At 43.7% G+C, this 11,456-nt stretch overlaps 1 protein-coding gene across 1 annotated transcript in view; it reads right to left on the bottom strand.

Annotated features, from left to right (window-relative positions):
• sptb (spectrin, beta, erythrocytic) overlaps positions 1 to 11,456 on the bottom strand; it is a gene marked incomplete at its 5' end in the record, with an annotated part of 64,082 nt that overhangs the window by 15,764 nt on the left and 36,862 nt on the right. The window contains 10 exons of the mRNA XM_083632397.1: positions 394 to 598; positions 2,772 to 2,902; positions 3,806 to 4,096; positions 4,338 to 4,427; positions 4,852 to 5,076; positions 5,855 to 6,121; positions 6,805 to 6,951; positions 7,349 to 7,439; positions 10,216 to 10,418; positions 11,008 to 11,456. The exon at positions 11,008 to 11,456 is cut by the window's right edge and continues 311 nt beyond it. Of these exons, the coding sequence (XP_083488523.1) occupies positions 394 to 598; positions 2,772 to 2,902; positions 3,806 to 4,096; positions 4,338 to 4,427; positions 4,852 to 5,076; positions 5,855 to 6,121; positions 6,805 to 6,951; positions 7,349 to 7,439; positions 10,216 to 10,418; positions 11,008 to 11,456 (2,099 nt within the window). The remainder of the gene's footprint in view (positions 1 to 393; positions 599 to 2,771; positions 2,903 to 3,805; positions 4,097 to 4,337; positions 4,428 to 4,851; positions 5,077 to 5,854; positions 6,122 to 6,804; positions 6,952 to 7,348; positions 7,440 to 10,215; positions 10,419 to 11,007) is intronic.

The following is an 11,456-nucleotide window of genomic DNA, read 5'->3' on the forward strand; positions in this document are numbered from 1 at the left end:
GGGGGTGTCTGACTGACATGGAGCTACTAGTCTGCTCCTGTAGGATGTGTAAGTCTGCCCTGCAGCGGGTCGTGTGGCTCGTGGTGGCTTCGCCAAGCCCCGCGGCCTGTAAAAACCTTAGTGAGGATGTTGGACTGAGTAGTACAGTAAGTTCTGAAAATATGTGTCTGTTTTATTCCAGCTATCGGGTTTTCTTTACTGTTTTTTGGGGAAGCAGTACAACGTCCGAGTATTTTTGGCATACTGCTGATTTTACTTTTGTTTGCACAGTACTACATGCTACATTTAGGCCAAATCAGTACGTACTGCTAGTAGGCAGTTTCAAATACAGCCTGTGTGTGTGTGTGTGTGTGTGTGTGTGTTTGTGTCTGTGTCTGTGTAATCCCGCCCCACCGTGACATGGTCCAGGTCCTGGCCCATCTCCTGAGAGGAGGCCACCACGTCCCTCTGGGCGATCCAGTGCTCCAGCTCCTCCACCTCTCGGCTCAGCAGGAAGTGGTGGTAGGTGTGGTCCAGCTTCCTCCTGCGGTCCTCCGCCAGCTCCCTCAGCCCCGCGTACTGCTTCTCCACCTGACCCTGCCGCCGGATGATGGACTCACTGCACGACAGACATAAGGAGAGAGAGAAATAAGGAAGAGAGAAACAAGCACGCAAAGAAAAGAAAAGGAAAAAATTGCAGAGAGGATGGAAAGACGTGGTGTAATTATACTGTAATAACCTTTATTTGTACAGCACCTTTCACACAACATGCAGCTGAAAGTGGTTGACATCAATAGAAGGCAGATAAAAGACAGATACAAAATGATAAAATTCCTATAAAAGAAAAGCAAATTGTAGCCTGGTAAAAACCATCCTGATAACGTGACCTCACATTCTGTTTCACTCCACTTCCAATCGCCTGCATCGATTTCAGTGGGCGGGAGTACTTGCCTTGACAGCCAATCAGCGGCGCCAAATCCAATCCAAATCCACTCGGGAGAAACCGACCGCTGGTGCATACTCTTGTTCTTGTTTACTTGTTGTTATCGAGTCTATTTCTGCAATAACTGCAGTTATGGCTGTGTTTACTCTACTAACTCTCTATTAACGTTACCGCTCGTTGCTTCGGGAGACGCCATTACTGTTTTGCCAGCGGCGGTCCTGATTGGCCGGTTACAGCGCAGTCTCTGATTGGCCTGTGGACTTTGTAATTTCTGGAAATCACTGGGGGCGGGGCAGAACTGATCCGTAGAACAAAACAGAATGTGAGCTCACGTGATCAGGGTGGGGTCACCATGCTAAGCAAATTGCAGTGCATTAAAAGAATCAAAACAAGTAAAAATAGAAAGATAAAAGACAAATAACAAATACTTAGATGCACATTGTGGGTGAAGCCATGTTTTAAGGCGTAAGGAGAGAGGGATGGAAAAGAAAGAAATGAAGACAGATGGGAGAATGGAGACAGTTAAGAAACAAACAATCAAACACAAGGAAAGAAGATGCAGGGAGGGTGGAGAGATGAGAAAGTGGGAATGAGATGGCGTAAGGAGAGAGGAAGGAATACAGCTCTAAGTGTAAAGGTAGGAAAAAAGCAATGAAGATAGATGGGAGAATGGAGACAGAGAGAGAGAGAAAGAGGGAGAAACAAACAACCAAACAAACTAAACAGAACAGATGAAAGATGCAGGGAGGGTGGAGAGATGAGAAAGTGGGAATGAGATGGCGTAAGGAGAGAGAGCGAGAGAGAGGGAGAGAGAAACAAACAAGCAAACAAACAAAAGACGAAACATGCAGGGAAGGAGGAAAGAATGAGAAATTGCAGAAAGACATTTATTGTAGGCTGTCTCTAGATGAGATGTGCGATTAGAAAACACTATCACACTCAATCTAAAGCCGCTTTTAGATTGACCCAAAAACCCACTAATATCCACAAACTACCGGCTTTTTCTTCGGTCTAAAAGTTACCAAGCCGTTTGGTTTTACCGATAGAGCGACCCTCCAAGCTACCTGGCTGTTTATCGGATCAGCTGTGAATGGCACGTGATATAAATAGCACAGGGTGTTACGAAACGCTATTTTCTGCTTCTTCTTCTTCTTCTCCTCTCGATTCGATGTATTTGCCACCGCTTTTCCAGCACGATTCTATGCGACTGATGGAATATGCCAACAGAAAAGAAGAAGAAGAAGAAAAAGTGTGTATTACAGCACTCCTGTAATACACAACTGTACGAGTGTCAAGTCAGCCAAAATGTAAAAGTAGGTCATCCGCTTTAGGGCTTAAAATAAAAAAAACCTTATTGTAACGTTAACATTAATATGAATTTTGAGTAATGCTTTACAGCCACAGTTTCACTCCATATGTAATCTTAACATCACAAGTATTTTTGATACAAGGTTTGCTGCTTCGTTTGTTGAAATACCTTTTTTTCCTCCAACGTGCATCAAAAAGGCTATTTACTTTGATTTGAATCACATTATTTTGAAAGTTCTAACCAGAAGTTTCCGTTTTATTCTGGCTGACCTGACGCTGCTCAGCCGTGTAAACAAACTGCTCAGGGAGGAAGGAGGGGGAAGAGCTGTAACAGGTAAAGGCAATATGAAAGTGTCGATGCCTATTTTTAGCGTTTAACAGATGCTGTTCACCTGCGTTGGAAAACCGCACATATAAACGGTAATTTTGATGTAAAAATGGTATAAATGACAAACTGTATGGAAGACAAAAGTGAATTTGCATTAGAGCCAAGGGGTTCCGATGTGGTTTTGTCACTGTGTCAAATCATCAAATCGCTGACCCGTCAGGATGGTCCTCAGCAAACATCTTCTGGGCGCGGTTGGCCAGCTTGCGGATGGCGTCAGCATAGTCGTCCACGTTCTGCTTGAGGATCAGGTGGCGCTTCAGCATCAGCATGGCGCTCTGCTCGTCCTGGAGAGACAGAGGAAGAGGTGGTGAAGCAGGAAAGGAGGGGAGAAAAGGGATGAGCAAAAGCAGGAAGAGAGAGAGAGAGAGAGAGAGAGAGGAAGAGAAGAGGCAAATGAGTTATGGAAGGAGTGAACATCTGAACCAAAAAGAAGTTCAGATGAGCTCTCAAAGGAGTGTGCCACTTTATGAAAAGTATGTCACTTTAATTCAAGAAAGCCCTGACCGTGTAATCACGTTAATGCGTGGAATCCCACTTGTTCCCGCGCAACGCGCTCTGCCTTCTTTTGAATTAATGATCCATACCAAATCCTTTTTCAATTGCAGCATTCTGAAATCTGTGGCTGCTTCCCCCGAGCCAATTGAGCCGATTTCCCGGTCTCTCAAGCGAGTCGCAATGTGGTCTTTCCTAGGGGTGTAATGATGCATCGATGTAGATCAATATATCGATTCAATGATCAAAGATCCAATAAAGTTCAATGCAAGGTGAAAATATTGATATGTATCATTATCTATAAGATACGCCTTTATTTTGAAATTGCCATGGCACGTCACCATTTCTGTCCAAGCATTCTTTTTTATTAACAAGCGCATACCTTTTAGACCACGGCACTTTTTTTGTTTTTCATTTAAATGTCTGGAAGAGCTCAGAAATAAAATTGTCAAATCATATTTTAGTTGCTTTCTGTGAGTTGAAATGAATGTAACTGATTGTGTTAAATGTGCTATATGATATCGCCTCATATCGATCACAGCCAGGCATCTGAATTGAATCGAATCAAAATCATATCGTGGCAGACTTTGTTTATCAGCAAATATCGTATTGTTGTCCAACGAATCGACATAATATTGTATCGTATTGTGATGAAAATGGTTATTTACACCCCTAGTATTCCCTCCGCGTCTCACCTTGGCCTTCTCGTCGGCGATCATGTATAGCTCCTGCTCGCCTATCCAGGCCTCGGTCTCATCAGCGTCGTTGTAGTACTGCTGGGCCAGGCTGGAGCCGTTCAGCCTGTCCCGCCGCGCGGCCATCTCTTCCTGCAGCCGCGCCCACGCCTCCTCCAGCTCCGTCACCTGCTCCGTGATCCGCCCCGCCTCCGGCTGGCCCTCCGCGCCGGCCGCGGCCGCCATTCTCCTTCCCCGCTCCAGCACCTCGTCGACGCGGGGCTGGTGGCCCTCGATCTCCCTCTGCAACGTCTGACAGATGGGGGGAAATACAGTGAAGAGTATGCAGCATCACCACAGAGCTCCAGGGAACATATACTGTATGTAAACTTTCCTGACATAAATTCCTTGTATAGGGTAGAACAAATGGTATCAACCAATTTCTTTATATGAGCCAATCATTGTTTAGTATGCCACAACTGCATTGAGATACTGATGTAGAGATTTATAACTGACTGGAATTGTTCTTGTATTTTACATACAAATTAGTTACCTGATTCTTCTTCAACAGCATTTCAACAGTTTGAAGATTGTGGCCATGTTCTTGTGACATTGCCAGTGGCATCCTCTCCTCTACCCAGAGCTGAGAGAGAGGGAGGGAGAGAGAGAGAGAGAGAGTGTAGAAGTTTAAATATACAGAGAGAACACTTCTAAAATCTAGATAATCCTAATCCTGTCTGAAAAGGCATTATATTTAGTGCTGAAACGAAAATATTCGGTTAATCGATGATTTTGATATTCAATCATATCATTATAAGATGAATACTTTGGGTTTTTTGGGCTGTAAGTAAGACATTTGAGGAATGACTTTTGGAATTGTGATGGCTATTAATTATTTCCCACATTTAATACACTAAAATAAATAATCTTGCTGTTAGCCAAAGCCCTGCACTAAGGCAGCTACTGCTCTTTGAAATATACGAGAATTTATATTCTAACCAATCTTTTTGTAAGGGTACGAAGCTTCAACACTTCAATTTTTTTTCCTGAATTGGATCCGTGCTCACCAGCTCATCGGCCAGGTCCCTGTAGAACTGATGGACGGCCTTGGCGGCCTCCAGCTTGCCCCTGCGCTCGGCCAGAGGGGTGAGCAGCTGCTGGAAGTCCCTCTGGACGGCCTGCTGCTGGGCCTCCAGCTCCGGCTGGTCCTCCCTGCCTCCTCCGTGCTTCTGGACAGCGTCCTGGAGCTCCTCCAGCTCCCGCGCCCGCTCACGCACCTGCTTCTCTGTCATCTAGCTCGGGGAGGTCAGGGAGACGTGATCAGAGAAAAGGATGAATAAGCTTTTAAGAGTCTAATCGGGATGTAGAGGAGGGTAGGACCCTGTGAACCTGGTTGCCCCCTGCCTTTTAAATGTGAAATAGAGCTTATACGCTATAGCCACTGTTTTCGGGTTCCATCCATTTTTCTGATAGAAGTTAATAGAATGCATAATTGGAGGTAGTAGCAGACAGATTAAGTTACATGAAAATAATATTTTGTTTATATTAGTGGTTGTTTGCCTCACTATGGTCATCAAATGGAATTAATACTTTAATTAAAATTATTCTAATATAATTTAGTGCTTCTTATTCAATATTCCAGATTCACTTTAATAGCCACAGTAAGTAATTGGTTTACAAACGAGGAATTTTACTTGGAGCAAGTATGCAGTGCAGCGGTCACATCAATAGTAGAAGACAGAGCAATACAGAAAAGCAATCTCTAAAGTATAAAGTAAAAAGTCATTTAAAGTTAATGCAATGTGTTACTCTCATATTAAGATTTAGGTTGCTCAGATTTTGTCTGATTGTGTTCCTATGCAAATAACACACACATATAAACAGATCCAACAGGGATGCTCACACCCTGAAAATAAACATAAGCCTAAGAAAGCGCATGGCGTGAAAAGCCAAATTTGATACACTGTAATATTTTTTATTCCAGGGAAAGATTTAAGTAGTGCCCCATATACAAAGGGGTCACACGCTATGAGCATACAAATACATGCACTATGCAAACAAGACACGGACCTGGTGCTTCTTGAGCAGGATGTTGGCGTTGGTCAAGTCTTTGACGTCCTCGTCTCCGCCCTGTAGCTGCTGCTGCAGCTCGCCCAGCCACTTGTTCATGTCGGCCAGGCTCTGGTCGAACAGCTCGGAGCGGTTGGCGTCGAACAGAAGCCGGGCCTTCTCCTGGGTGGTGGACTCCAGTTTGTCCCACAGCTCGTGCAGCTTGGCCAGACGCTCCGTGACTATGGGCTCAAACTCAGGCTTGGACTCCATTAGATCCTGGCCCTCCTGTGCCCACAGCAACACACACACACACACCCCGTGAAGAGCTGATATCCAGAATGCTGTATATCCATTTTGGCAAATAAACTCTCACCGTGCAGCAAAATCATTATCTGAGCTTCATCATTTGGGATCAATTGAAGTGTCAGTAAAGGACGCAAGATACTTCGTATTCGTACAAAAAAATCACTTTGTTTGTTTTAATTCTGTGCTGTTTTTGTTTTTTTTGTATTTTTTTCACTAGTGGTTGTCACATTTTGGATCAAAACCCTTGATGTAATATCATATTCTATGAAACTATAGTTCAGGCTTGAAAAAGGGTCACAGGCCTGTTACTGATGTTCTGAACAGTAGTAATAACACATTTAAATGAATCTGCGTACCAGGACAGTGGATTAAACTTCTCATTTGCGTCCTTGGTTGTAAAGGTTTAATCCTTCATATAGAATACTAGAGTTAATACACCCAATGTGTCAAAGAGAATAAATAGCTGAGCTCTATAAATATCATAATGGCTCTGGGAGTTATTATCATACAATGTGATTATTATACCGCCATCCCCTATATAAAACCCTTTAACAAACACACGTGCACGCACGCACGCACACGCACGCACACACACACACACACACACACACACACACACACACACACACACACGCAAGCATGCACACTTATTCAATATTGACCTGATCTATTTTGTTGAGCCAGTCTTTGTTGGAGGCCAGCTCAGCCATGAAGGCCTGGTGTTTGAGCCACTTGCTGTGGAGGTTCCTGGCCTCGTCGTATGACGTGTCCTGAGCCGTCAGCATCTTCTCATTGATCCACAGAGTCAGCTGAACCATGGAGAGGAAGAGCACATTATTTACTGTCGTTGACAACATTCATCGACTGGTCTCCCATCTAAAATCCATGAGGATAACATGCATATCCTGTTTGCCCTAAGAGCAGTTACAAAGCCTGTCCAGAGAAAGGAAACATTGACATATTTAATGAATTAAAGTGATTTTGTGTGGTGAAATTTCTACCAATCAGCCAAATGGGACACCCCCTCCAAATTAAGGGAGATACAAATTTAGTCTTCAAAGGTCCCATAAAGTGCAGACAGACAAACAAACAAACAAACAAACAAACAAAGCAGAGTGTGTTTGGCAAATTAATTGACTACGAAAATCAAGAGACTTTAAGAAGAAAACAGTGAAATATTGAATGAACAGCAGACAGTGAACTCACATCCTGAGTGTTTTGCAGGAAGTGCTGGAGGTCGCGGTTCTCTCTGAGTTTTTCAGACACCTCCTGCGCTCTTCTTCTATTGGTGTCGTGCCTGAAGGCCAAACACAGACAAGGAAAACACATCAGACATAACACCTCTCTCATTTATAAGAGACCAGTAAGACGTATGGTTGAATATGACAGAGTGAATCCATAAACTCATGCACTGTGGCCCTGAGCTCCTCCTCCCCACAGAGAAATACCTGACACAGTTCTCCAAAACAGCCCTCTGACACAGGAGGCTGCAGAGTGAAGCTGAAGCATAGCTCTCACATTGAGATCAATATCCATCACTGTAGGCGCCTGTCTAGCAAGCCGGATGGCGGGAGATAATGGTTCTCTATTGATGCTAATGATGCTGCTAAGAAGGCTGCCTCACTGGTAGTGGCTCACTGAGCTGCTTCATTAACACTGACATGAATTGACCACTTTTATTCTATGCATGATCAGCTTCTTAGGATAGAAACTTTAGACACATGATCAGCTTCTCAGGATAGAAACTTTAGACGCGTGATCAGCTTCTTAGGATAGAAACTTTAGACACATGATCAGCTTCTTAGGATAGAAACTTTAGACACATGATCAGCTTCTCTGGATAGAAACTTTAGACACATGATCAGCTTCTTAGGATAGAAACTTTAGACACATGATCAGCTTCTCTGGATAGAAACTTTAGACACATGATCAGCTTCTTAGGATAGAAACTTTAGACACATGATCAGCTTCTTAGGATAGAAACTTTAGACACATGATCAGCTTCTCGGGATAGAAACTTTAGACACATGATCAGCTTCTCAGGATAGAAACTTTAGACACACGATCAGCTTCTTAGGATAGAAACTTTAGACACATGATCAGCTTCTTAGGATAGAAACTTTAGACACATGATCAGCTTCTTAGGATAGAAACTTTAGACACACGATCAGCTTCTCGGGATAGAAACTTTAGACACATGATCAGCTTCTTAGGATAGAAACTTTAGACACATGATCAGCTTCTCGGGATAGAAACTTTAGACACATGATCAGCTTCTTAGGATAGAAACTTTAGACACACGATCAGCTTCTCGGGATAGAAACTTTAGACACATGATCAGCTTCTTAGGATAGAAACTTTAGACACACGATCAGCTTCTTAGGATAGAAACTTTAGACACATGATCAGCTTCTTAGGATAGAAACTTTAGACACATGATCAGCTTCTCAGGATAGAAACTTTAGACACATGATCAGCTTCTTAGGATAGAAACTTTAGACACATGATCAGCTTCTTAACTTTCTAAACTTTCTAAACTTCAACAACAGTAAAACTGAAGTTATGGTGTTTGGGCCCAGCACCGCACATGTGTTTCCTCCCGGCGATTTAGGCCCCCTTCAACCATTTGTGAAGCCAACTGCTACAAATCTTGGTGTAAAAATTGACTCTGACCTAAAGATGGACAAACAGATAAGTGATGTAGTGCGAAAAAGTTTCTTCCAGCTTAGGAGGCTGTCAAAGGTTAAACCTTTTTTATCACGTTCTGTTTTTGAAACTGTAATGCATGCTTTTATGACATCTCGCCTTGACTATTGTAATGCCTTATATGTTGGTCTTAGTCAGGCCTCCATTTCTCGCTTACAGTTAGTTCAGAACGCCGCTGCTCGTTTGCTAACAGGAACACGTAAGCACGAGCATATTAGCCCTGTACTGGCCTCCCTCCACTGGCTTCCTGTGAGATATAGGATTGATTTTAAAATCTTGCTGTTTTCTTTTAAATGCCTAAATGGCCTAGCACCCGCCTACCTCTCTGACCTGCTGGAACCCTATGTTCCTTCAAGGACCCTCAGGTCCTCTGATCAGCTTCTCCTGGCCATCCCGAAATCCAGGCTGAAGCTCAGAGGGAACCGGGCTTTTGCAGTGGCAGCCCCCAAGCTCTGGAACGAGCTGCCTCTGCATGTTAGGCAAGCCCCCACCCTGCAGGCGTTTAAATCACGTCTCAAGACGCACTTTTATTCTCTGGCCTTTCCCTAGCACAGCCTGAGTGGTTTGATATTTTAAATTTGACACTGTGTTTGTTGTTTGTTTTATGTGTTTGATGCTTTGAAATGTGACACTGTGTATGTTTTATGAGTGAGGTGTTATTTATATATATTTTTTCAATCTGTCAAGCACTTTGGTACAACATTGTTGTTTTTAAATGTGCTATACAAATAAAGTTGGTATGGTATGGTATGGTTAGGATATAAACTTTAGACACATGATCAGCTTCTCAGGATAGAAACTTTAGACACATGATCAGCTTCTTAGGATAGAAACTTTAGACACATGATCAGCTTCTCAGGATACAAACTTTAGACACGTGATCAGCTTCTCAGGATAGAAACTTTAGACACATGATCAGCTTCTCAGGATAGAAACTTTAGACACGTGATCAGCTTCTCAGGATAGAAACTTTAGACACATGATCAGCTTCTCAGGATAGAAACTTTAGACACATGTAAACATGTGTGAGCGTGACGACTCAATACCAAGAAGTAATGCCACTTGTGTCAATGTTTCCTTTAGAGGGGTAAAAATATCTTTCCATTTTACTTGACTTGATTCTTTTAGTGGAATGCATTTTGCTTATTCTTTTATATTTTCCCCTTTGTCTCAATGCTTTTCATGTTTTATATAAAGCACTTTGAATTGCCTTGTTGCTGTAATGTGCTTATTATACAGTCAATGAATGTGCTATATAAATAAACTTGCCTTGCCTTATGCAAACCATAACAACAACAACAACAACAACAACAACAACAACAACAACAACAACAACAACAACAACAACAAAACACATCATGACTGACCGGTCTCGGATGGAGTCCATTTTGTCTTGAACCTTCGCAGAGTAGAGGTTCTTACTGTCCACCAGCCGCTGTCCTCCCTGCAGGGTGCTGTCAATCTTGTCCTCGTTGGCCTCCATAGTGCTCATGAAGTCCTCATGCTTCTTCAGAGCCTTCTCCGCCCCGTCCAGGGTGTCAGGCTTGTCTATGTGGGCCAAGGTGTATTCCTGAAACACAGCAGCAAACACAGAGTGATGGGAGAAAGGGAGAGAGAGATCCAACACAGCTTTCTTGGATAAGGTAGGAGCACTCAACCAGCGCACTATATTATTTGACAAATATGCGGCGTGGTAACTGACCGCGCTGCATTCTTTCTTAACACATTCCTTTAAAAAGCATTGCAGTGGTGTTGTTTATGCTACATTATGCTGATGAAGGATGGGGACCAACTGTATCCTGTATCTGTGTATCAGCATTCATTTATTTTATCTTGTGCAATGAGCAAAACAGGAAATAGGTATTTTCAAGCTCATGTTTCAAGAGCAGTGTCTTGGATCTTTGAATGTGGCTGTCTGACACCAGTGGAACACAATTTAATGCCAGCAGAGTTTCTCTTACATTCTCTTTCTCTGTACATGATCATCATCATGATCATCATTTTCAAAAACCTTCAACACATCACAAACCATGAACGGAAAAGCAACACTTCCTGATGATAATGGTATAGTACCATTGCACTTGCACATACAGTACAACATGGTAAAAGGGCCACAGTCCTCATAGGCCCATATACTCGGTTCAAATCCTTATATTTACCTGGTTGTTGAGGATGGTGTCTACAGCCTTGGCATCCCTCATGAACTGCTGGAAGCCCAGGCCCTGGTCCAGGAAGGTCTTGCGGCTGTCCCACATCTTCTGGAGCTCGTACCAGCCGCGGTCCAGGCCTTTCAGCCTCTGCTCCAGCTGCTGGTACTGAGGGTCATCCTCCTGACCCTGAGTGACCTGGGCTCCGGTGTCCTTCACGCGGAGGTAGTCCTCCTCGTGGTTGTTGATGTCTTGGCGCACGGCGTCGTGGAGGCTCAGCAGTTCCTCGGCCTCTGGCAGTGTGGCGGGCATGTCCTCTGACGCCACTGCCTTCTGGGCCTTGAAGAGCCAGGACTGGAAGTCATCCATGTCCTGGAGGAAGGTCTGCAGCTTGCTGACCTCGCCCAGGGAGTCCTCTCTGTCTTTCAGGGTCTTCCTCAGCGCGTCCCAGGCGGCGTCCA

Source organism: Poromitra crassiceps, assembly GCF_964638095.1.
Source record: "Poromitra crassiceps genome assembly, chromosome: 3".
In the NCBI taxonomy this organism is placed as follows: Eukaryota; Metazoa; Chordata; class Actinopteri; order Beryciformes; family Melamphaidae; genus Poromitra; species Poromitra crassiceps.